This window comes from Bombus flavifrons, chromosome 15 (genome assembly GCF_040668555.2).
Source record: "Bombus flavifrons isolate JBK064 chromosome 15, iyBomFlav1_principal, whole genome shotgun sequence".
In the NCBI taxonomy this organism is placed as follows: Eukaryota; Metazoa; Arthropoda; class Insecta; order Hymenoptera; family Apidae; genus Bombus; species Bombus flavifrons.
This window is the reverse complement of record NC_138456.1, coordinates 7,740,152-7,765,188: the sequence shown is the minus strand read 5'-3', so window position 1 is coordinate 7,765,188 and position 25,037 is coordinate 7,740,152. Positions and strand designations below refer to the sequence as shown.

The 25,037-nt window shown below is 33.6% G+C and overlaps 3 protein-coding genes across 5 annotated transcripts in view; 2 read left to right on the top strand and 1 right to left on the bottom strand.

Annotated features, from left to right (window-relative positions):
- Ror (tyrosine-protein kinase transmembrane receptor Ror) overlaps positions 1-18,912 on the top strand; it is a 349,227-nt gene extending 330,315 nt beyond the window's left edge. Inside the window, exons 5-15 of one of the 3 annotated variants that reach the window (XM_069128316.1) lie at positions 12,389-12,479; positions 13,491-13,710; positions 13,789-13,913; positions 13,982-14,529; positions 14,613-14,852; positions 14,941-15,074; positions 15,180-15,396; positions 15,477-15,818; positions 15,892-16,160; positions 16,236-16,408; positions 16,509-16,690. In XM_069128316.1, coding sequence (XP_068984417.1) covers positions 12,389-12,479; positions 13,491-13,710; positions 13,789-13,913; positions 13,982-14,529; positions 14,613-14,852; positions 14,941-15,074; positions 15,180-15,396; positions 15,477-15,818; positions 15,892-16,160; positions 16,236-16,408; positions 16,509-16,548 — 2,399 coding nt within the window. In that variant the 3' untranslated portion in view covers positions 16,549-16,690. Of the gene's footprint in view, positions 1-12,388; positions 12,480-12,754; positions 13,022-13,490; positions 13,711-13,788; positions 13,914-13,981; positions 14,530-14,612; positions 14,853-14,940; positions 15,075-15,179; positions 15,397-15,476; positions 15,819-15,891; positions 16,161-16,235 lie in introns of those variants that run through there. The other 2 variants (XM_069128315.1, XM_069128317.1) reach the window with 2 other exon arrangements.
- The window catches only part of LOC138187771 (uncharacterized), a 266,905-nt gene that overhangs the window by 221,614 nt on the left and 20,254 nt on the right, over positions 1-25,037 (bottom strand). The window lies entirely within an intron of this gene.
- On the top strand, positions 19,569-23,539 carry LOC138187774 (glutamate receptor ionotropic, kainate glr-3-like). Its single transcript, XM_069128907.1, has 7 exons — positions 19,569-19,727; positions 19,822-19,916; positions 20,852-21,025; positions 21,661-21,896; positions 22,107-22,324; positions 22,538-22,791; positions 23,326-23,539. The coding sequence occupies exons 1-7, from the start codon at positions 19,569-19,571 to the stop codon at positions 23,537-23,539; spliced, it is 1,350 nt and encodes a 449-aa protein (XP_068985008.1).

Below are 25,037 nucleotides of genomic sequence, written 5' to 3'. Positions count from 1 at the left end.
TTGAAACAGAATAAAAGAGAAAATAAAATTGAAAAGATATTAGAAGATAAGTATACTGCGGATTTTCATGCATTTATGGAAACTTTGAAGATGCAAAAATACACCGGATGCGGATAACGTGCGAAGATATGTAAAATATCTAACGTAGTGCATTCGTTATAATATTTAGCAGGTGAGAGAGATCTCTACTGAAGTTCCAATTTTTTAATTATGACCAGAAAAGAATTTTTATTTGCATAAATGTCCGCATTCTATTGGTGAAAATACAAATTTAGAAGCAGGAGCTTAAAGAAAATGTATCTTCGTCTTTTTACAAATTTTAAATTATCTTTATAATTTTCCAGAATTCAAAGAATTGTGTACTTATGTACTAATTTACGGGTTACTGGTCGTCTCTGATTTGTCTAACATATTAACAGTCTAACATGCTAATAAAATTATCGGCGGAGAAATGAGCAAATATACAGTGGCTACAAGAAGTTTCGTCACGTACACTTATTTTCCAATCAAGCATTTTTTTGGTCAAATTGGTATGAAATTTTTGTAGTTATATAAAAGTTTACAAAAAGTATCACCAAATAATACAAAATCTAAAACTATCCAAAACTGTAAAAACGACGAATTTCAGATCTTCATTTTTCTAGAATTACTGAAAACATGTAGATATTTTAATCAAAATGAATATTTATTTTTATCTAGATAGTGACGCAATTACTTGGATCTATTTATTTCAATTAATATCATTTGAATTATAACGATTCATATATAGAATAATTGATCATATATTACAGATCTGTAGTTCTAGTATTAATATACATGGGCCTAATTAATTAATATGTAAATAAATTGTTGAGGTTGAGGTTGACTGATTGAAGAACTAGTGGATGAATTTGTAATAAAAATGGAATGATAGGAAGCACGTTCATATATTTATAGCAAAAGAACATTACCAAAAAAGTAAAGCTTATAGCTTGGGCTAGAGGCTACAGGGAACATAAATAGAAATCTGTTTGAGTTCCTTTGTTGCTAGACCTTGCAACCCAAAACATAATGTATATTCAAGGATATAATAATATGCTCCGCTCCTTATTTAGAATATTTCTTCGTAATAGCAGTCTCCAGGTCACGGATATACATAAATAAAGATGTAGAGTTTTTCTTGAAGTAGTTACTTCAATATAAATAATAAATAGAACGATACGTCAATATGCTTTTTGTAGCCACTGTAAATAATTGTTAATTTTTAAGAATTATTGTTTCATATGAAACTTCATTTCACCATGCTACGTTTGACCTCTCTTTATCCCATATTCTCTGAACATTCCTTTATCGATAAAGCGTATACAATTACTTTATACATAATTGGCCTAAGCTCTCAGGAAAAATGTCTTATTTACGAAAGGACCTTATAATCTTCCTGAATCCACGGATTTCCACGTTCAAAACACTTCTGCCAAATTTCCTCCATCATCCTATTTACAATATCAGTATCCCTCATAAATATTGTATTAGCTACGCTTGCTGTATTAAGTACGATCTGCATACACGAGTCTTGGATACTTTCGCGTAGATGTGCCATCAAAATAGGAGAGAGGCTTAACGACAGAACACCGTTACCGAGCTTTATTATAATTTCATGTAATTTCGCTAATGGGGATTAGCCGTTGGCCGAACATAGAATAATATTAAGGTGAAACTTCCTCGTCCGGGCTTTAAACCGTAATCTAGCTTAATACGACCGACCAGGGAAGGATTATTTTTCGGGGATACGGATTCTTGTCTGCGTGGTAAGCAGTAAGGCTGGCATACACGTCTGCCGCGTTATATTTTCGCGGCTAATTTCCCTCACGGCTTTACTTCAATTACCATAAGTTTCCGGCCTCTGTCTTAAATTTTGTTCATTTTAATTATTCCATACATTTTTATTCAATATCGTATTTTTGGGATAAGTCTGAGTGAAGAGATGTTGATAAGTTGAATAGGATTCTTAACATGAAATTTGATGCGTACAGGGAATCAGAAAGTTAACTGTCATCGAGTTAATTCATTGTTTCGCATAATAGTTTACTAACTAATAACATTAGTAAATTGACAAGTGACAAGTTGAATAAAATAATTGAACGATTTGTTGTTGTCGTTGCTCTATTATTTAAAGTCACATCAACTGTCAGGGTCATTAACTGCCAGGATTACTTTTTATTTAAAAATTCCACGTGTGTATTTTTGTTTCTACTAGAATGTATTAAGTTGTCCAGAAAGTGTCTTTCTTTCGCAAATATGTTTTTTACAACAGTGCACCTTCATACAAACGTGAAACCAAGTCTGTGAAATCTCAATCTCGGTGTTCATCTCGACAGAATAAAATGGATCGCACTTAATTCGAGAAAATAATATAAAAGAAAAAGCGTTGTGCGTCTATTATTTCCTCATAAAACGAAAGAAACTTTTCCGACAACCTAATAGTACAAGACAAGTTGTTGCTTGAGACAATCATTTGCTTTATTATCAAAACTGTTCCAATTATGAAACAAAATCTATTGATACTGATAATCGATAACATGTAATTGTCACTAATAATATTCACTTGATAACGATAAAGGATCAACGTCTCATGCTCCCTAACAAAATGAAATACCAAAGACCATCTTTTTGTTCGAATAGTGTTGCTCAAAGGGTGAAATCTGAATGATGCGCGGTGCTGATTTCAAGCGGAAACGTCGCTGATCACGAGGCAGTGCGACCATTAATATTAATGGAATACCGATACGACGCGATAAAAGCGATTTAATAGCGTAGTTAATGGCATTATATCATGGAACTACTGGAGCCATTAGCGAAATTACGGGGAAATTAGATGTACCGGGGGCTGGCCACGCTGATCGTCCTTTCTGAGCTGCATTTTTAACCAGAATCACGCGCCATCTGCGTCTGCTTTTCGTCAATCCTCGATGAAATTTCGATGATTCTAGAACCCTCATATGCAAACGCGTATACGATATTGCGTGCATTACTGATGCAAATTAATTACAACGTTAATGCACTACCTTTTAATAGTGCACTGATTATTCTAACCATATTTGGTACATTAATTTCGCATGACCAGCTCTCGAGACTACTCATTGCTTTTGTTTTCGATTTTTATAGGATCGTTCAAACTGTTATTAATCACGTTAGTCGTCATTTATTTCCTGGCGATCAAACGTTTGATTTTCCCTTGATTACATTTTTTTAAATACAACGATAACTTTACCATCTTCAATCGATAATGCCGTATCAATCCAGTAGTTTTAATTCAACAAATTGTAGTTATTATGCTTCATGCAAATAGCGTTGTTCCAGACCGAGGTACATACCTCGATACGAGGTAGCATACCTCGAGTCGCTTGAAACGAATTTTCTTTTTCACCGCCTGACCGCGTCCTCCTCGCGTTTCATACGATCAGCAAAGCGCTAAAAACTGTAAACATTTGAACAAAACGTCACACGAGCCATCCACAGAAATTTCGATCGGCAGCCAAGATTCCTCAGACACCCGATACGATTCAGATCTCGAAAGTCGTTTCGTGGCGCGGACTTGATATAGCAATCGTCGCTTCCAATATTCAACAACTTCTGTCCTCGGCTGTTTTGGTCAGCCGCGAGACTTCCAATTAAAACGGACAAGGAAAAAACCAAATGGAAAAGGATAGAAGGCGAGGAAGACAGGAAAAGATCGAAAGAAAACAAGAGTCTCGGCTTAATTTTGTATGCACTATGCTCGATAACAATTTCATCTCCGATATCGCTGGTCGATTAGTCGAATAACATCGAAGCAAGTGGAGGAACAAGAGGAGAAATAAGAAAAAGGGAGGAATAAGAAAAACAAGTGCAAGAAGAATAATAAGAAGAGAAAGAAAAAGGAAAGGCAAGGGTGGCCAAGCATAAGAAAGGGAAACAAGGACGAAGATCCTGAAACCAGCCGAAGGCAAATCACGTACACTGCCGCCTTCGTGGGCTACTGAATTGAATTTCGGACAACACTTACCACGCCAGCCTCATGAATAATGCATTCGTTGGAGTGACTGGTCGCGGGTGTCGCGCACGGAAAAGTGTTGACCCTTTGACCAAGATGGATGAGGCGGTCGTTGATTATCAAAGACAAACGTGGCTTCCAGCCGCGTTTCTTGTACCCTTCTCCATCTCTGGTGCACACCGTACACCAGAATCGACTTGCTCGGGCTTTTGGCTTTGAAATATCCTCGAAACGACGCGATGCGACGCCTCGCAAGTCTAATCGATGCGCGTTGAACGACGATAGAGATATTGCTCCGCAGCTTTAAAACAGATGGGGCACGTCTTCGGGGTTCTCCTGGGGAGGTGGACGACGTATTTGCTCGGAATCTTTTATACGTCGCGCGTTTTAGAAGGACGAATCTTTTTGAAGGATGGGAACAATTACAGCCGAGGAACGTTCTTATAAATCCGTATCGAAATCGTGATTAGACTTTAGATTTTTATGTATTTATAGGAAATTGAAGGGTAAAACAATTCATAGAATGCACACAATATGAGAGAAGTATATAAAATATCGAAAGTATAGTACTCGTTAGGATTTACCTAAGTTTTTAATTCTATTCATAAAAATATGAATTTCTATAAACTATTCACCATCTACTCGTAACACATAAAGCTTCGTTCATCGTGTTCGAACCAAGTGTTCGATATGTGCAAGTTGGTTTTGCATCGCAGAACGAGTACTCTTAGTTTCAAGATTCGAAACAACGCCTAAGATGGAATACTTGGCAGGTGTAAGGAATGAAACATTATTCCTCATAACGTGTGAGTAATAAGTATTCGAGCTCTATAAAGCGAACCTTGGATTTGCATTTGATTCGGATTTATAAATAAATATCGAACTTGATCCCATCACTAATCGCATAGCTACGGAACAAAATGACCAACTGATTTTCATTTCGTACGAATTTTATACTTTAAACGTTGTTAATACCAACATTAACCCTTTGCGGACGGGACCATTTGAGGTCAACTGTTCCGTGGAGCCGAGGTGCTGCTGCGATTGTTATTTAAAATTGTCAGCATACATTTCTGCTTAGACGTGCTTTTCATTCATAGGTGTTGACACTTTACCGGCCGATAGCCGATTAATCGCTATTTTGTCGCCAATGCTTACCGATCGATAGCCCATTAATCGGCTTTTTGTCTTCGACGCTTACCCACCAATAGCCTATTAATCGGCTATTTGTCACTGACAATCTTTCTCATTATTTGAGCAGTAATTTATTACTTAGTATTAAGGTACCTTGCTCAGTTGCATCAGTTGCGTTACTTTGTAAGCTCCCACAGTTTTATACCAATTTGAAAAACTTACAGTTCGCGATGAACAAAAAGAATGGTATTGGAGAGTCTAAATCGAAACAGAGCTGGCGCCAGGGAGAATCTGCGCCTGAGCTGCCGGTCGGACGTGCGTATACTACTGAACCACTAGCGGTCGGTAAAGTGTTAAATTCTAGACATATGTACATGCACAGATTTTCCACAGGATAAATTGTATTGTTCCAAAAATAGATTCCGGAAACGTCATCGTCCCGCGGAATAATTAATTCGAAACAGGAACTAACCCGATTGCCTGGCGTGTTTTCCGGACTACCCACGCTAAAAGCGCGGGCCTCTCGAGAAAAACTAATTAGAATTCAGAAAGGGCGAACTATACCGAAACCCGACACTTTGCATATAATTTCGCTGGAACGGCGTGTATACGCGGCGAGTACTCGCGCGATACGCGGTGATACATTATGCTATTACGTTTCATTGCCCGACATTAGACGAGATTACGTTCCTTCCCTTGATATTACACCCGGTGCCCAGGGTGACTTAATGGCTTATTTCATCATCGCGACCGGCCGAATATTTTTCTGCCCCTTCTTCGGCACTTTTTCCGACGATCCGCGATATCTTCGCCGGCAACCACCCGAAAACCGTAATTTGTACCGTCGTAAAAGGCGCCGGTGAGAATTTGCGAGTTGGCAAGATTCTATCGAGACCTACGCTAACTTATTATTCTTATCGGCAGGAGCGTTCGTTTAGCCTTTTCGAGGGAAAGAATTACAGGTTCTTGGTACATTCGTACGGAGCAATATTATCCTCTGTGATCTTCTTTATTCACTCGATAATTCAGATACGATGACTTCAAAATGCAAGAAATTTTATTAATCGGATCATCCTATACCCAACAACAATTTTTATATCGATGGAATTCAAAATTAACACCGACAGATCAATTTTATTCGCAGTACTTGCAAATGTTAATACGATATAATTTATTTCGAAGAAAAATGAGAAGGAGACGGTTCTTACTTGGTAGGTCTTTTGAGAGATTGACAATTCGAATGAGAAATTCGCTTCTCATCTTCAGTTAATATGTTCAAGATACGATTTAATCCTTTGCGCTGTAGTTTTATTAGGTTGTCCGAGAAGTTTCTTTCGTTTTAGAAGGAAATAATAGACGCGCAATGTTTTTTGTTTTATATTAGTTTATTGAATTATGCACGAAATGGATCATACCTAATTCAATAAAATAATATAATACAGAAATTCTTGTTCGTCTATTATCACCTTATGAAACGAAAGAAACTTTTCGGACAACCTAATTATGTAATTTACCAAGTTTACGTATTAAGAACAAAAGACAGAATTTTGCCCATTCGACAAAGTGCAAAAGTTTCGAAAATATCAATTTTCTCTAATATCTTCCTTAAGATTATGTTCTAGCTGAGGCAAAACAAAGACATTCAAAGATACGTATCGTATTTTTCATATAACGATAATATCATGAATATTTTCAAATCGGTAGCCATTCATTATGTGACTTGATAATTACTTACCTATTATTAATTACTTATTAATTAATACTTGATAATTACTTTATTATCAAGCTATATTCAACAGCCTAGTAAATGAAAAATAAATGTTTATTTTCGAAAACTATGTTTCCCTATAAAGCCCAAGTTTTACTACGAAGCATAAAAGTATAATATATCTATTATACTACAATTACGGATATTTAAATAAATATATATTATTTATATATAAATTTATCATGCAAATATTTATATACAAGAACAAATATTCCGATGTAAATATTTCGACGATGTCTCCGATAAGTATCGCGATGTGAAGGGAATTCTTATCGATGGAAACGAGTCGCAGCACGCGATCGTACCAACCAAACTCGAATGCACTATGTTACAGAGATGCAGCAGCGGTTACGTGTCCGACCCACGTATTATGTATCTCGAACAGGAAGTGGAAAAAGATAAGACAACTTGGCGTCATTAATAACTCCTCCCCCGCGTTCCACTCGCATCTGGAGCTTGCTCTTCCTACAACTCCGTGGCCTTCCATTCACCTCGATGTTTATTCCTAAATAATTTCGACGCTTCAATGGTCATTTTAAAATTCGTTCTTTCAACAATATATTTCACGTGCCTCTGCGCTTCTCTTACGAGATTCTTTGTTAATTTCTGGGAAATTCTAGTTTTTCTCGGTCGTACAACTTTTTAACGTAGAACGTCGGAGGAAATGGAAACTTTAGAGGAGATCTTTAAATTCTGTAGAATTTTTAGGCATTTCCAGAAGTGGATTTTTCCTCGTGAAAAGTTTAAGAAGACGAGTCTCGTAAGATTTGGAAAAATTTGTATATCAGAAATTTTGTATCACAGATAAAAATATTTATCAGACTCCCGGCAGTTAAATTAATTACTCTAAATTTCTAGAAACAAATTTTAATTCACGTAAATCATTCGCCGTTTCAAAATCGCGAAATATGTGTCGTTTTACCGTACATTACCAACAGAATGATAAAGAAAACAACGGTTCATCCTAATTACTCTGATCTAGTATCTGATCTGCTCTATAGAACACTCATAGATGAACGCAATTCAGTCAAACGGATGCTTATTGCAAACTCGCAAAACGGCCATTACTCTATTCTGAAACTCCAACAAATCCCCTCTAAATCCATCGAATTACACGCGATTCGCATTCCATCGAGGTTCGCTTCCTCCCTGTACGCACGGCAACCTCTTCAATTTCGATCGAAGAGTGAAAAACAAAAAGCGAAAATTTAAAAAAAAAGACGAGAAACGCGATAGAAACATCGCGATGATGGCCGCGCATTGTTGAAGCCGTGATAAATCGAATGGAGCGCGACCGGAAGCTCGAGTTGTATCGCGTATCAAATTCGCGGCCGGAAGTCATACAATGCGGTCCGTGTAATGAAAGATAATTGAAATCAAAACAGAATCAATGCGGAGAGCTACAGTTTGTTACCGTTGCGAAGCTACATAAAAATCCCACTGTACGACCATAAAGCAACCTGCGACCCGCGATTTCGATTTTTCCTCACTTTTTTCCCTGTTTTACTTTTATCCTCTTTTTTTTTATCTTTTTTATGCACATCCTCGTATCCAGTTCGGCTTTATTACGTTTTCCACCGGTGCACAAATATTTCCACGATGAAAAGGTGGTCGCAATTACGAATGGAATTACGCGGATGCAGCACGCTCCTCTCCTTAAACAGAGAGAATTGTAGGATATTTTAATAAATCTATTTTCCATCCGTTTCGTGTATTTTATTTGTCGTGTTTAAAGTTGAATTATTACGTCGTAATTCCCTGAAAGCGGAATTACGTAACGTAGAGTTTTTATTAGCAGGATATTTGACCATTGGGTATTTTAATATGTCTGCACCGAATTTAACGACGGGTATTTTGTTAACATTTTTTACCCCATTGTAATGACGAAATTAAATTCTGTTCTGCGTAGCGTGTTTTTCAAATAATGAACGACAATTAAAAGAACGAAAATACCTGTCCAATTTTCGTGGTTTTTGCATTTTTGTTGTTGAAATAAAATATGTATTACGTACAGTGTGGTATTGATTTAGACAATGAATGGTGAAATGTTTTAATAATTTCCTATTTTCATCGTGTATTTGTCGTTTATTTTACATGTTTCCATTGTACTTTCAATCCGTTCGAGTGGATTCATTTATATTCAGAATATTTTATTTTCTTAAATAATAGGAACATTTGAATACGTCTACTTTCCATTTATATCGTATTTTATTATTACCTTCAAATAATTCGATAATATTCTCGTTGCAACATTTTGAAATATAATTGTGTAACATTTTGGTCTTCTCTTCTTAAATAATGAACAGAATTTAAATATTGAACGAGGATTTTATGAATATGTAAATGAACCTGTTTGAAAGTTTTAATACCACCTGATATCTACGTTAATCACGACATCGAAATTATATGATTTTTAATTTTGACATGTCGTTAATACAGTACATGGTTTAATATCTATTTTATGAAAATTTAATGAACGTTGAAATGTCAGCAACATAGCCTCTTCTCTCGAACAATATTCGTTATATCCTCTCGTTATTTTACATGACGATGATAATCTAAAGTGAAAAGAGCGTAAAGATTATGGATCTACAAGACACTTTATATCGCTTATAAGAAAATAATAAAACACTACAGAAAAATCTGTAATTCGTTACTATGATACGTTTCAAAGGTAAAATCAACCATTTTTAATAAGTAAATACTTCTTCTATAATTCTTAAATATAATATTAAATAATAAACTAACTAATAAATATGATACTTTACCTATTAATATGGAATAAATATTTCAAATATTATTAAATATTTCGATTATACAGGGTGGTTGGTAACTGGTGATTCTACGCGAAGAAAGAAGTCGAAAATATAGAATAAAAATTTTTTTAATTTTTCTTTTTTTAATTTTTCCATCGAGACAACGATCTACAGTGAGATGCGTTATAACGAGACGTGATAAAGTGCACGCGTACCGAGCGAAAATTCAAAGTCGATTTTCTCGAAAACAAAGCCTCAAACGAAAAATTTTTATTCTATATTTTCGACTTCTTTTTTCGCGTAGAATCACCCCCTTTCCGCTTGTACCACCAGTTACCAACCACCCTGTATATACGGAAATAATATATGCGATTCGATAGAATAGGAGCAATTTTCAGTCGAAACCCGATATATCCTCGCGATTACACCACAAAATTTCGCCACATTAAACGATGAACAGAACCGAGAATCTTTCCGAGTACGAAAAGTAATTTCGCTTGGTAATCGTTGGTAGTTTGTTATACGTAAATCGGTCCTGAGGGAGAGACACCCTCTGTGTTTGTTCGCAAGGTTCTCTGGGCTGGTGCAAGGTAAATAATATCGGAAATCTGAATCTACCCTCCAACGAGGCAGGAGGACCTCTCTCCACTAGCTTGTTGTGGACATTTCGAAAAGTTTTCCAGCGACGTTGTTTGAACGCTACTCATTAAAATCATCATACTCAAGCAAAATCATCGATTTCACGATACAAGGAAGACGAGTTGGATTTAATCGTACTTGTAGAGAAGAAAAGAGAAGAAAGGAGCTGAAGTTCCTGTTCATCTGTAGTAATGGGAGAGAGGTTTTCGATGGATCTCTCGTTCTTGAAACTTAATCTGCTATATCGTTCATTTTCTGCTTGAGCATGTGCTTAAATATTATTGGAATAACATTATTTTATTATTACAATCGTAACAGTGAAAATGCAAATTTCCATCTTTAAACATCTTTCACTGAAAACAAACTTTTCTGATCGTTCTAATGTGGTAAGAAAATTGGCGTTTATAATAATCGTGTAGGACTATTTTTCACTTTGTTATTCGTTTGTTTCGTATTAATTTGAAAGGATAAGTTATCGTTAAATGCGGATAAACAAAGAGGAAACACGCAACAATTTTGTGCCAATTAAAATATCAACAATTTAATTGCAACAAAACTTAATGATCACGAAAGTAACTTAAAAAGCGTTCTATAATCACAAACGCAAAAGCAGGGAACCGAAAACAGAAGGAAACGAAAGAACAGCTGGAGCTAGGAAATTACAACGCGAAACAACGGTACTATACCATACGCCGCATTTAATTTCTCTACGAATCACAGAGTTCATCCCTTTTCTCGAAATGCAAGGACGAGGTTGAAACTACTGTTATCTTTCCTCTTTTTCCTTGGAGAAAGAGGAACAAAGAAAGGGAAAGCAATGGGAAAAATAAAACAGACAACCGTACACACCGGGTGAAAAAAAAAGAAAAAAGGAAGAGAAAAAAGGGACAAAGAAAAAAACGCAAAAAATGAGACAGAGAGATCGAAAAATTCGACGGCAGGAAATTTTTAGCGAGTGCAGCGTACACCCTTTTCATCGTGTCCCAACTCTTTTAGAATTATAGCGGTACAAAGGCACGAGCATTGGCGGAGGAGGATGAATAAACCGTAGCTGCAAATGCAGGCTCACGCGAACCCGGAGATTTTCAAAAGGACCACGCGACGTGCCAGACATACAAAGAGAACAGCAGTCCATCCTCCTTTCGACAGAAGAACACCTTGAACGTTGCACCAGAAAAATTTCAGTTGGTCCGCTGGTATCATATTTTTATCGGGCTGACGTCTATACCACCCCACCCGTAGGCATAACCGCGCGTCATCTGGAACAAAGCTCCTGGTCAGGATTAATGTTGAAGAGGAAAATGGAGTATAGAAGACGTGTAAACACAAGAGAGAAGGATTGATTGTGTTCAAAGAAGATGACCTTGAGTCAGGATAGAAAAACGTACGATAATAAACAAAGATATTAGCACAGATCCGATTTTTCTGCACAATTTTTAAATTTTCAAGTTTTTTAGAGATAACTTTCGAACCTTTCAAGTGCGTTATTATTTATTATCATTAAACAACTTTACCATAAGAATTAATGATGAAAAAATATATAATGAACTGTTTCGACTGAAACATAAAATTACTCTAATTAAAAACTAACTGTGGAATCAATACAAGAATCGAACTGTTTTGGAAATAAATAATTTTTGTTGAATAAATAATATAGAATTACTCGTCACTGTATGTGATATAATTTTTTGAAAGATTTAGGAATTGGAGAACAATATTATGAATAATTCTACAAATCCATTATGAAGGAAAAAAGAGAAGGATACAGTTTGAGAGGGTAGATTGTTCCGAAGGCCAATTTTGAACTGATACGATTTTGAGAAGAGAATAATTGACCAGCTTAGGTATTGTACTAAAATATGAACAATTTTTAAACTGTTACTTGAAGAAATAATATACGTGGCATAAATGAATAAAAATATTTAATAAACGTATCAAATGTTGTAAAGTATTTAGAGAACAATATGAAACTATATGAAATATTTATAAAGCTCCGTGAGATATAAATTAAATTTTTAAGTATATTAATGCGTTTCATAGGAAATATGTTTTTAATTTAAATAATAATTTATTTTACAGTTCCTGTACATCCCGACCACGCCATTAGTCAAACATCGGACGATGATAGATTTTCACCAGACATGATTGGTGGTGGCGATTTTATTGAAGGGTAAATATTAAATTTACGTAACACTTATTTATTATACAGTATGACGCCTTTCAGTAAATATCATTTTAGATTAATAAATGATAAACGATACTGTTTTTAAATTTATATTTGATAATTAATGATATCGACTATTATGCGAAAAAGAAAGGTATTTTAGAACGTTTATGTACTTTTAAAGAAATCTCTAATGTTTAAGAGAAATTTTAAGTTAAATACTTTAAATTTGAAAAATGTCAAATAATCATTGTTATTGTATCAAACTTATGTTATCATAAATTGTTATCACGTATCTACTTTAAACAGCTACTATTTTTTTTTTAAGTGGTGATTCTTTATTTCACCGCCCAAAAACTGTGATTAGCGTCAGTTTACAAATGGACGCCGGGTGTGGTGTTAAATGACATAAGATTTTTCTGTTAAAATTTTTAAAGATAATTTATAAATATGAAGCTACTCTTGTACCTAGTATTGTTACAAAATACTCGTATTTTTGTACGTGCCATACATAGTGTCAAAAATGTTACAAATGTTACAGAAGCAAGGTGATCATTGTTTGTGTTTTTCAGTGAGGTTATAGAAACTGCCGCGAATTTTGTACGACAGTAAACATACAAAAATGTAACTGATATACGTTAAATAAAGAACCGGAAATATAAATTTGTGTTATTTTATTTTTATTTTAAAACATTTTATTTCATGAATCAAGACATTCTATCTGTTAATAGTTGTGTTTGTTTTTTGCTTGAAGGTTATGTTTTGGAGAAAATAATCATGTATCTTTCTAAAAATCATGACATAAAATGTTCACGCAATGATATAACAAATTGATATTTTTACTTTGCACAGCAAATGAATCTGTATATGCTTCCATTATGGTAGAAATATATCATTCTCTGAAATAATAAAGCAAAACGTTTTGTACTTCTAACCTACCAAATTTACTCTATAAATTTCTATGTTATTCAATGAATATATTGAAATAAACGCTTTTTTATTTTGTATTATTAACAGCATTGGACCTGGAAATGGATTAGATCTCTCAGGAACTGGAATGTCAACTCCTCACATCTCTCATTTGGCATCAACAAATCCATTTAGTATATTATCACCAAGTCCACAACCAACTAGCTCTCAATCTAGTACTATCGACGTTCATACAATCGGCGGCCTTAGAAACGTCAATATGCAGTTATCTCCTGGGAGAAAAGACAATCATGAAGGAAAATGCGAGGTATGTAAGCAATCGTAAAGTCTTAAATTGGTCATTAAGTTATAAATCCTATATTAAAGTTTTAATTCATTCTTTTAGGTGTATGTAGGGAAAACATGTGCACAATTTTTAGGAAATCAATCTGTTTATATTCCATATCCAATGACCCAAGAGCTGCTTGATGATAAGCTAATGAAAGCTTTTGGTGTTATTAAATACTCAAAGTAAGTGAATTGTATATGATTGTGATTTCATTATACTAAAACAAAATAAATTTTTGTTTATGTTTCAGTGAGGTCTCATCAAATTGCGAAGGTTATGCAAAACCATCATTATGTTACTCTGCATTCCCAATATGTCGTGACCCTGCCAGTATTCTTAAACTTAAAAATTCTGAAGCTAGCGCAAGTTTATTTCATTTTCTGAATTCGAATCAGGGTGATTTGTCAAGAGACGCAGGTGATGGGGATGATGCAGATGATATTACAGGAGTTCATGGTATTCCCAGAAAACGTAGTCCTACATTAGGTCCTGGCTCAGAATTCAATCCATATAAGGATGGGAAAGCTTCCAACAAAAAGATAATAAATCAAAGCTATGGAGAAGCACAGTCATCTAGCAGAAACGAGATCAATCGTAAATTACGCAGGATCTGTCGGCAAGAATGTGAAATGCTAGAAAATGATTTGTGTAAGAAAGAATACGCAATTGCTAAAAGACATCCACTGATTGGACATCAAGTGCCTTTAGTTGATTGTTCTGATTTACCAATGGAAGATAGCCCCGAGGCTCGTGATTGTTTAAGTCTTGGAATTTCCTCAGGAAACAATGTACAGGAAAGTACGTATTAAACTCCTTTAACAGCTGCTTAAATAATAAAGCTATATTATTGTATTGTAAAGCGTTGTTTCATCTTTTTGTAGATGACTACTGTTACTGGGGAAGCGGAAAGTCTTATCGTGGTATTGTGAAGACAAGCATTAGTGGAAGACCATGTATGCAATGGTCGCATGGTGAATTCAATCTCCAGATTTCCGATTATCCCGAATTAGCTGGAAAGCATTCATACTGCCGTAATCCAGGCGATAAAGAATTACAACCGTGGTGTTACGTTTATGTCGATAGTAAGCCGCAAAAAGAATTTTGTAACATACCTAAATGTGGTAAGTTGTGATAATTAAATAAACAATCAAAGACATATTACTCATTAGTATAAAAGTACTGAATACACTATAACTTTTTTCTTCACAGTTGAAAACTTATGGATCTATGCAGTCGTTGGTTTTGTACTAACAGGAGGATTTGTTGTCATATTAGTCTGTTACTGCTGCTGCTATAGAAGCAGAAAATCTAGAAGGCAAATGAATCATTTGCCATCAAATAAGGTAGAATTTTACCTAATTTGAAAACTATATTTTAAATGAATCTGAATGAAAAGTTTCTCTACTAAGAATAACAATACAAATTAATACTATATTTTTTATTTAAAGATGCTAACCGGTATACAATGTGATAAAAATATATACGACGGAAGACGAAGTACAACGCAACCTATGGAAATGAGTTCTCTTTTAGCTGGTCCTGGTAATACAACTCCAGGAACAGGAACATTAAGTAGCGGTAGTAGTCGAACGTCCAATAATAGAGTACCACAATTTACTACCAATAATGTTGTCCTTTTGCAAGAACTTGGAGAAGGAGCTTTCGGTATGCATGAAATAGAATAATTTTATATTTCCTTTTTATACACACTTTACATAAACTATAATTTTCTGAACGTTTTCTAGGAAAGGTATACAAAGGGGAATTACAAACCGGCAATAAATGTGAGCCGCCAATTTATGTAGCAGTGAAAACGTTAAAAGAGAACGCAAGCCCAAAAACACAAAGCGACTTCAAACGGGAAGTTGATCTGATGACAGACCTAAGGCATCCAAACATTATTTGCCTACTGGGCGTAATATTGAAAGGGGAACCAATGTGTATGTTGTTTGAGTACATGACCCAAGGGGATTTACACGAGTTTCTCATTTGCCATTCACCAAGATCAGACGTTCCATTAAACAATGGAAGCGGAAAAATTTTAGAGCAGCCAGAATTTTTACACATTGCTTTACAAATCGCATCTGGTTAGATCAATTTGGAATTTATAGTTTTATTGCATATATTTATACAATTTACTAAATCAAGATATCATATTAGGTATGGAATATTTAGCCAGTCATCACTATGTTCATCGAGACTTGGCCGCGAGAAACTGCCTAGTTGGAGACAATTTAACTGTAAAGATTTCCGATTTCGGTTTATCTCGTGATATATATAGTAGCGACTACTATAGAGTTCAATCCAAAAGTTTATTGCCCGTTCGATGGATGCCACCAGAGTCAATCCTTTACGGAAAATTTACGACAGAATCTGACGTATGGAGTTTTGGAGTCGTATTATGGGAAATTTATAGTTATGGCTTACAGGTAATAAAATAATGTTAAATAATAACACTATAGAATTAAAAAATTATACTTAAATGTTGCATGTTTAATTTACAGCCATATTACGGGTATAATAATCAAGAAGTAATAGACATGATTCGATCACGGCAATTGTTACCATGCCCGGAGGATTGCCCGACGATGATCTACAGCCTAATGATAGAGTGCTGGCACGAGGTAGCCAACCGCAGACCGCAGTTCCCGGAGATTCACCATCGCCTGCACAACTGGTACATAAACCAAACTTACCTGAGCGATTTCTGTAACGAATCTATCACCAGCTATTCCGGAAGCAGTCATAAAAGCACGAATAAAACCAATTCTACGCAGCTATCAGCGCCAATATACAAATGCGATCCAAAGGATATGAACTTCAAAGGGAACACGGAGCAACCGTTCTGTAACCTGAACGACCACAGCAATGGGATCAAGATGCTGCCGCCGAGCTTTCAGAACGCGAATTCCGTCGAACAGAGGTCAAATTGCGGCTTCAATGAACACGGCACGCCCATGAAGGCTCCCATTTATCCGAATCAGACGACAAACATCAATTTGAACGATTTCGATGATAAACAGTGTTGTTCGCCAAAATTAAGCGGAGCGAAGAAAGTATTGCCTCCAGCACCTCAGCCGATGAATAAGATAAACACTCCTAATGGAACCAGACCAATGCAAAATGGAGCGCAACTAGTTGTCAGGTTACCAGACCCCAGTAAGGTCACTACCGAGACTAGGGTATCGAAGTGAATACGAACGAAGATTGTTCACTTGAACAATTTTTGTATGTATTCATGGTAATCGTTACACAAGGTATATATCTATACCGTTCGTTTCGCAAGTACGATTCGATTTTCGAAGCTTCGGATAACGTTTGTTAAACAGGATAGGTAACTCTCTCTTCAATACCTAATCACTGCCACGTTTCCGTATTTATTTCTTCAATTGGAATATACATATTTTATACTGTCGATAAACACGTAAAAAAACATGGTGTACAACCTTAACGAATTTTTTATACATACATACAACGTAACGGAATATACATACGTATAAATATGAATATATGCAGTATAGGATGTAGGCTGTACCGTTTAATATTGTCGCGTTTCCCTTGTATTATTTCGTAGTTACATCTTCAGTTTTATAACATTTTTAATGTATTGAAAATCACGTTAATACGTAATCAAACATATTTACTAATAACATCTTATGCCATTAATTTTGTATAAGTGTACGAGAATCTAATATTCCGTTATATTATAGTCACAATGTTAGTGATACTATTTATGCGACAAAATTTTGTAAGTTAAGCAAGTTCTGTGAGACTTTTTATACTATTAGTTTTATTTATATTTTTGCATACGCGAAACCGTGAATTTCTCGACTGATCTATTGTTACTAGATTGTAATATAAATATAATATCGCGTGTCTGCCAGATGGTATTCACCATCTAATACGATTCTGAAAACCTATCTCCAGAAATGGCACAATAATCAATTATTGGCTGTACGTTGTAGCAGTAAGTCGATTACGTGAAAAGCACAATCTCGTTGTGCGTTTAATAGATTTTTAAAAAAGTAACTTTATCTGTGAAAATTCGTGAACTATCGGTGATGATTCGTTTAAGAACGAAAAGCAATTCTAATCATATCTGAACGTGAACAATTATTATGCTCAACCAACCAATCGCGCATCTTTATTATATAGAGCAAAATGTTTTTCATACTCTTTTCATCATTTCATAAAATCTTGTATTTTAAATCGTTCGCTCGTTTCACGTAAGAAACCAAGCAAGATCATGTGCTCTTAACTACTGCCAGAATTTAATATTCTTTATAGAGTCTATTCAGTTAAACGATACTCGAGACAAATATGTTGATGATTGCACTGATAGCAAGAACTTACAAAAGCTCAGAAATTTCCGAGAAATTATTGAAAAGTTGTCGACATTATTAACATGTAAATTATACAGGATCATATTATTCATGTATAGAGCGTAGAACCTACGATTATATGGATTATATGGAGCAGGTGTTACAAACTGTATTCATAAACGGTTCGAAACTAGTCTCTAGTGAAACTCGAATAATAATAAAACGAATTAACGCCTGGTTCGTTGCGATATAGCGTGAATTATACAGTTAGAATCGTAAGCAAGCGAATTGTAGGTTATGGAAGTCTAGAGTGAGAGTGTTTAAACAAGATTGTATTATACTTTTTATAATTTTCTATTAGGAGAGGAGAGTCAATGGGGGATGTTTCGTCAGCCGAGATGAAGCTGTCAAATGTTTAAAATCGATTTAAACGAGATGATTAGAGTAACGATTTAATAATGTATTATGTTAAAACGGAACTCTTTTTCAGAGATGGCGAGCCTACGAATCGGTCTTTGTATTATTATTAATTATTATTATTAATTGTATGGTAATCCTGACGTCCGCATCGAGGGCTCGTTATCTGTTAGATTTAAGTTAATTTATATCAGTCGTTTTGAAGAAGGATCATAAATGTAAGATCTTTATATATTTAATCTTTGATCTTTATATATGTATATATATCTATATATATACACATACACACGATCAAGTACGATATACATATATACGATCCATGTTTTTTGTATGAAAGCGATATCACTTCATTTTTCCCTCTTGTCACACCTCGATCCCGATCTATTTTCAATCCGCAGCAACATGTTCCCTGAATAAATGTTAAAATATGTACGTATCGTATTTATTGACTTCCTCTTCCTAAACAATTTCAATTCTTTCCTCTTAACTTGAAATAAGTCTTTTGCGTGAAAAAGAAGAATAGTCAGCCATAAATGATTTATATTATTTACTAAAATGACCATTATTAACGTACTTAATTGTAAGAAATAGTTACACAATTCGCAAATACTTAGCAGAAGATCCTATTTCTAAATAAAATAAATAGCAAATAATGATTTTTCAGATTATTTTCTATTACTTTATAGCATAGATCGATAAATTAGTAATTTCGATGTATTTTATTGTATCTAAAAAAAGACCACATATTTAAAAGAATTTAAAAAGAAATTACAGTGACACAATTGCAGGTGACTCGACCTAAATTACGACCATTATTGCAAATTTCAGAGATAAAAATCAAAATCAATCAATATTCGTAAAAGCGTTATTTTTTAACGTGTATCTTCTCCACGCGTTATCTTAGTAAAAAGATCATAATGTACAAAGGTCCCCCTTCTACGTTGTAACAGTAATATTTCGCTGATGGGCAATCGCAATACATACCGGAAACTAACGAGTTAACGGATATTCACGATGTGCGTCGCAAAAGCAAACACATCAAAGATGCTTGTAACCCTGTTCATAATACTTCTTCGTTATTGCCGTGTAAAATGTCAAATGGAGAAAAGTATAATTTGGGACAGGAACCAACAAGATTTCGTTCAACTGTACAATGATTCAAGATTCCGCGATTTCCGAAGACAAACGATTTCCACGAGGCAAGATTTACATATGAAAGATATCAATGGAAAAGTTCTGAGAGCTTCTTACTACGAGGTTTTAAACAGATCCCTTATAAGCATATGAATTGCCCGTAAATTCGAGGCGTTGTTTCGTGAAACTCAAAGAATACTTCATCGTTATACTTTAGGAACAGGATTTAGTTATGTTTTATGAGAACGACACGAAGGTGACTGGAATCTGCGGCGATATATGGAACCTGCTCGCATGTCATCTCAACTTCACGTACGTTTTTCATATCACGTATAAATTATTTTTTACGTTAAGAAGGAAGATTTCAGAAGTTTTGTTAACAGTTCCTAAAAACTGGTAGACATAGAAAAGGTAACTTGAGATTGTGTTTAAATTAAAAATTCAACTATTCATTGTTTTAGTCAAAATATTTAGTGACTTACAAAACTGATCAAATGTCTTGCTAATATGAATATTTGTATAATAATAACAAGAAAGATTATTAGTGTCATCAGGTTTTTATTTAAGCATGTTCAGGTTTTCTGATATTTTCTCAATATTTTTATTTCACAATGAAGTTTAAGTATTAAATGTTTCTTAAATTAATTCATGCAGGACAAAATAGAATTCACTAATATAGAGTAAAACGGAACGTCTATTATAATGCCTATACTAAGTTAAAAGTGTTTATCTGCACTAAACGTTGTTTGTAATATTATGTCATATTTAATTATACATATAGAAATTACATTTGCAATTTTTACAAAAATACAAATTTTATACCTTTTATCATGGCTTTAAGCGGGCGTTTCAATACTTCTGGAAAATCTCTCTACTAAATTAAATTAACAAAAAGTCTTATTTTCTTATAATCTAAGATTCAATTAAAACATCCGATTCTCTATTAACAAAATGCAAAATTGAGTATTCCATTCTACCCTACTTTCTCAAAGTTGTACATCTACAACATTATTCGGGAATTTCCACAAATAAGTATTAGTAGGAAATTTTTAAACATTTTAATTATCGAAACACAAACCATAAAGAGTTAGTATAATATTGCTAGAAAAATTAATTACTCTTGTATATTTGATGATTATCTATATTATCTTGTGTGATTTGATGATTTGGTTTTTAAATTGATAATATAAATTTTTTAAATATTAAAACGAGCATTTAAGGTAAAAAGCATCGAGTTATTGGATTAGGTTGATACCAGTAAAATATGGGGAACATCACTTCGGAGAACACTTGGAAAACGGAAGCTACAGCGGTGTGATGGGGTTGCTCGATCGAAATGAAACGCAAGTGATTTTGCGAACAGGATATTATGCTCTCCGCACGAATCTATTCGACTATACGGTGCCCGTTTGGAATACCAAGTAGGAAATCTCTTTTTAAATAAATTTTTAGTTGAAAATTATTTTTATTATTAAAAATTACTGTTGTTATTTCTGTATTTAGAGGTAGAATCACAATAGTTATTATTTTATTCTTTGGATAAATCTATCACACCGTTCTCAGCCGAAAAACTTTATTGCACTTTCTTACATGGACTAGGGATAAAAACAAAAGAATATCTTAAACCTATCGATTATATTTGGAACTATTTTCTAGTTACTATTTATTGTAACTAGCGCATCTGCATATGGATGGTGAGCGTGAACTCACGTTGTTATTTTCAACAATTACATTAAACGATTCTATTAATCTCTGAATAGATATTTCTTTAAATTATTTGACTTTAAAAAAATTCTATTAATCTCTGAATAGATATTTCTTTAAATTATTTGACTTTAAAACAATAAATAAAGATCAATTACAATTTTTTACATTATTAATGCATACTTAAAATTGTAATGTTATATAGACAACGTAGATATGTGGTCATCTATGATGCAGTGATACCAATTCAAGATTAAATTTATCATATTTATCATTTACGTTAGTCACGTTAGTTTGATGGCATTTGTTAAATAATTTATTATGACTTATTTGACTGGCACACGTTAAACAGGTACCGATTGTATATAAAGCCAAAATACGAATACGACAAGTGGCTGTTGAGCATGTTCACACGCGAAACTCTGTGCACTCACATCTTTCTAATCCTGATATTTGCCGTCGTTGGTTACATTTTTCAATATGGATCACGCAAAATTCGCAAAAGAAATAAACAATCAAAGTCAAGGAGTGGATACTTCAATTTCGCCGATCATATCTTTTACACATATTCCATAATGTGCTGTCAAGGTTTCATTATTTCTTATTCTATTATTTTAGCTACTATCCTAACTATTTATCGCGCTATTTCTAAATAAAATAAAATTTACTGGAGTTCAATTATAAAAGCAGAATTATTCTAAATTTGTTTTTCAATATTGTAGACTGATTGTTCTATGAAATAGCTAAAAACACAAGTTTTATTTTTTAGAGGAATTTCGTTGTGTTTAATATTTTCAGGATATCTTCCGCGAGGTTTTTGCGATCAGAGCAAGATATTATCCACATCAAAATTTGTATTCGCTTGGTTGATGCTGTTGGTTTTCAGCTCTAGTCTCATTTATCGAATGACAAATCGGACTATGACATCACCGTTTGTCGATTTTGATACGTTGTTGAAGCAATCGAAATACAACGTTCTAATTTTCGAAGGATCTACAATCTACGAATTCGTAAAGGTATTAGGGCAGACTTCAAATTCCTACAATGCTCTGTATAAATCCAATTTGTTTATTTCGTTATGCTGTTTGTTAAAAGATTTTATCTGTGCTTTTCAAAAGTATTTTAAATAAGAAATAAAAAGGAAAAAAGAGGTAGTTTTCAAAAATATGAATTTCAACAGTTAGTCCCCTATACAGTTATTTAATGTTGACTCGACAATGTACTTTCAGAATGCCATTCATTTGCCAATGTACGAGAGTTACAAATTATCGGAACGTATCTTCTTTGAGAAAAATTTAAGTTTCATATACAAGGAAGTTTGTTTTGACAAAAAATTAATCGCCACTTTAGAGAACGAAAACGAAGCATATTTAAGAAGCAAAGATTTCTGTCCGATCGTACCAGTGGGAAAAAATTATTTTCAAACTTGGATTGGATTTGGTGTACCAAAACGTTTTCCGTACAAACGTTCCATCGACACGTCGTAAATATACTTATGACAAATTAGATAATTACCTTTAAAAAATTGTTTAATTTTGAATATCGAAATTTAGAAAATGAAAATATATTATACAGTGGCTTACGAAAGTAATCGAATAAAGCTAGAAATTTGTTAACTGTAACACTGTAACATGACACGACAACGTGGTGACTGTATTGATAAGACGTCAGACGAATTTAAAACTGTACATACGTAGAAATTACATTTATGGAAAACAAATGCTTAGCAAAAATCTTTGCATTGTATTACATTACTAATACTAATTTTTTATACTAGTTTTTTACAAAGCGTACGTCTCCAATAAATGTCATGTAATTTCTATACAAACTCGTTTCAAATTCCACTATTATAATCACGATAATAGTTTTCGATTTTAAAATTCAAAAAGTTTCGTAATAAGTGTTGGAATATACGTATACAAGTGATAAATATCGCGGTTCAAAGTTGAATAGTTTGAAAAGGGACACATTTTCGTGCTATTTTTCTTACTTTTCTTAATTGAATTATGGTTTTCAGAATAATAAAATTACACGAAGTTGGCCTAATAGATATCTTAAAAGATCGCTGGATGAAATATCGCAGAAATAATATAAAAAGGAGTCCTTTCAAAAAAATCGACATAAATCAAGTTTATCTAATTTTTGAGATACTTTTTATTGGTATTGTTCTTTCCCTCATAATACTTTCATTAGAAAATATAATATTCTTTTGTAGAAAGGAGCTTACGTAATTACTGTTGTAGCTATGATAAATGGTAATAAATGAAATATGGTAATATAACATTTTTCACCTTCGTTTCTTTTTTCCTAATTAAAGTAAATAACAAACCACAAGTTAAATACATCCGTCTGAGCTGTCTCTCAACGTCCATATGTAGTGTTTCGCTCTAAATTGCAGAAACTCCAAGTGGAAATCTCAACAACAGAAAAGAAGTTCCATTTTATACGATTTCTTTTCCATTGACCTGGCAATGAATAAAATTTCATATTATAAAGTCGATCTACATTACTAAAAGCATTTCTATCACTGACCTAAATCATAGGTATGTTTTCATGTTATAACGATTTATCAGTATGAAATCATAGCGTTTAGCATCGACTGTGTTGCAGAAACGCGAGATCGTGAGACACGATAACATTTACCGAAGCAAATGTTAGAGCAATTTACCGTGACGTTTCGTTAGCAATATTAGCTGGAACTTTTTATTGAAATGGCAGCTTGATATGTGACACGCGATTAATTTTAATCGTTATGTTCAATCTTAACAGTGTAGATAATAACGCGTAATTATGTGGATTATTGGAAAGATTATTTAAATTTGTTGTAGATCTTTGAAATCATGTATAGTAACTTGCATGAAAAAAGGAAGATAAACTATCGAATGACTGGAAAAGTAAAAGAATAATTTCTGTAATATTACGTAATATTGAATAGAATATTTTAAAATTTGATAATAAATTTAGTAAAAAAATTTGTTTATCCTTCGAATTTAATTTAACATTTAATCGAAAGTTTCTTTTACTTCTCCTTATTCCAAATTCAATTGAATTGAACAATATCTATAGATAGCTAATTTACAGAAAGCGAAGAATTTATTTACGTAAAATTAAAATTTTACATTTAAACTATACATTTTTTCATATCTCTTTTCTATTCAATAGATATGAAGAAGCTCCTATATCTATTTTATTTATATCCAATTAAAACTTTCAATAAAATATTGCATATATAATTACTTCACGTGTCACAACACAACTACAATATAATATCTTTTAATGTGTGTAATGTTATGGAGAAATTCGATTTTTCTAGAAAAAAATGCGTCAAAATTATTTTTCTATGGCTCTGTTATTTTTTCCTTCTTACTCTATTCTAATATTAAAAATGAAATTTATACGATATCAACTTGATTATATAGCCAGCTATATAAATGAAAGATAGTTTCAATTATCTAACGATAAATCTCAAATATCTCGAAATAGTATTCTAAATGATTTCTTGTACATCCTGCAGTCTAAATGAATTAGACTACACTCGAAAAGCAGAATAGATAGAACAAAAGACGACAGAGAGAACTTTTTAAAATGATTACATTGATTAAAATCGACCTTACAATTAGCCACCAAATGAAAGAGCAGAAAATAAATGATTTGATCGATTAGAAGATAATCATATCGCATTAAAACGAAAATATCGAGCAACATCAATATGTATAATGAAACTTCCTG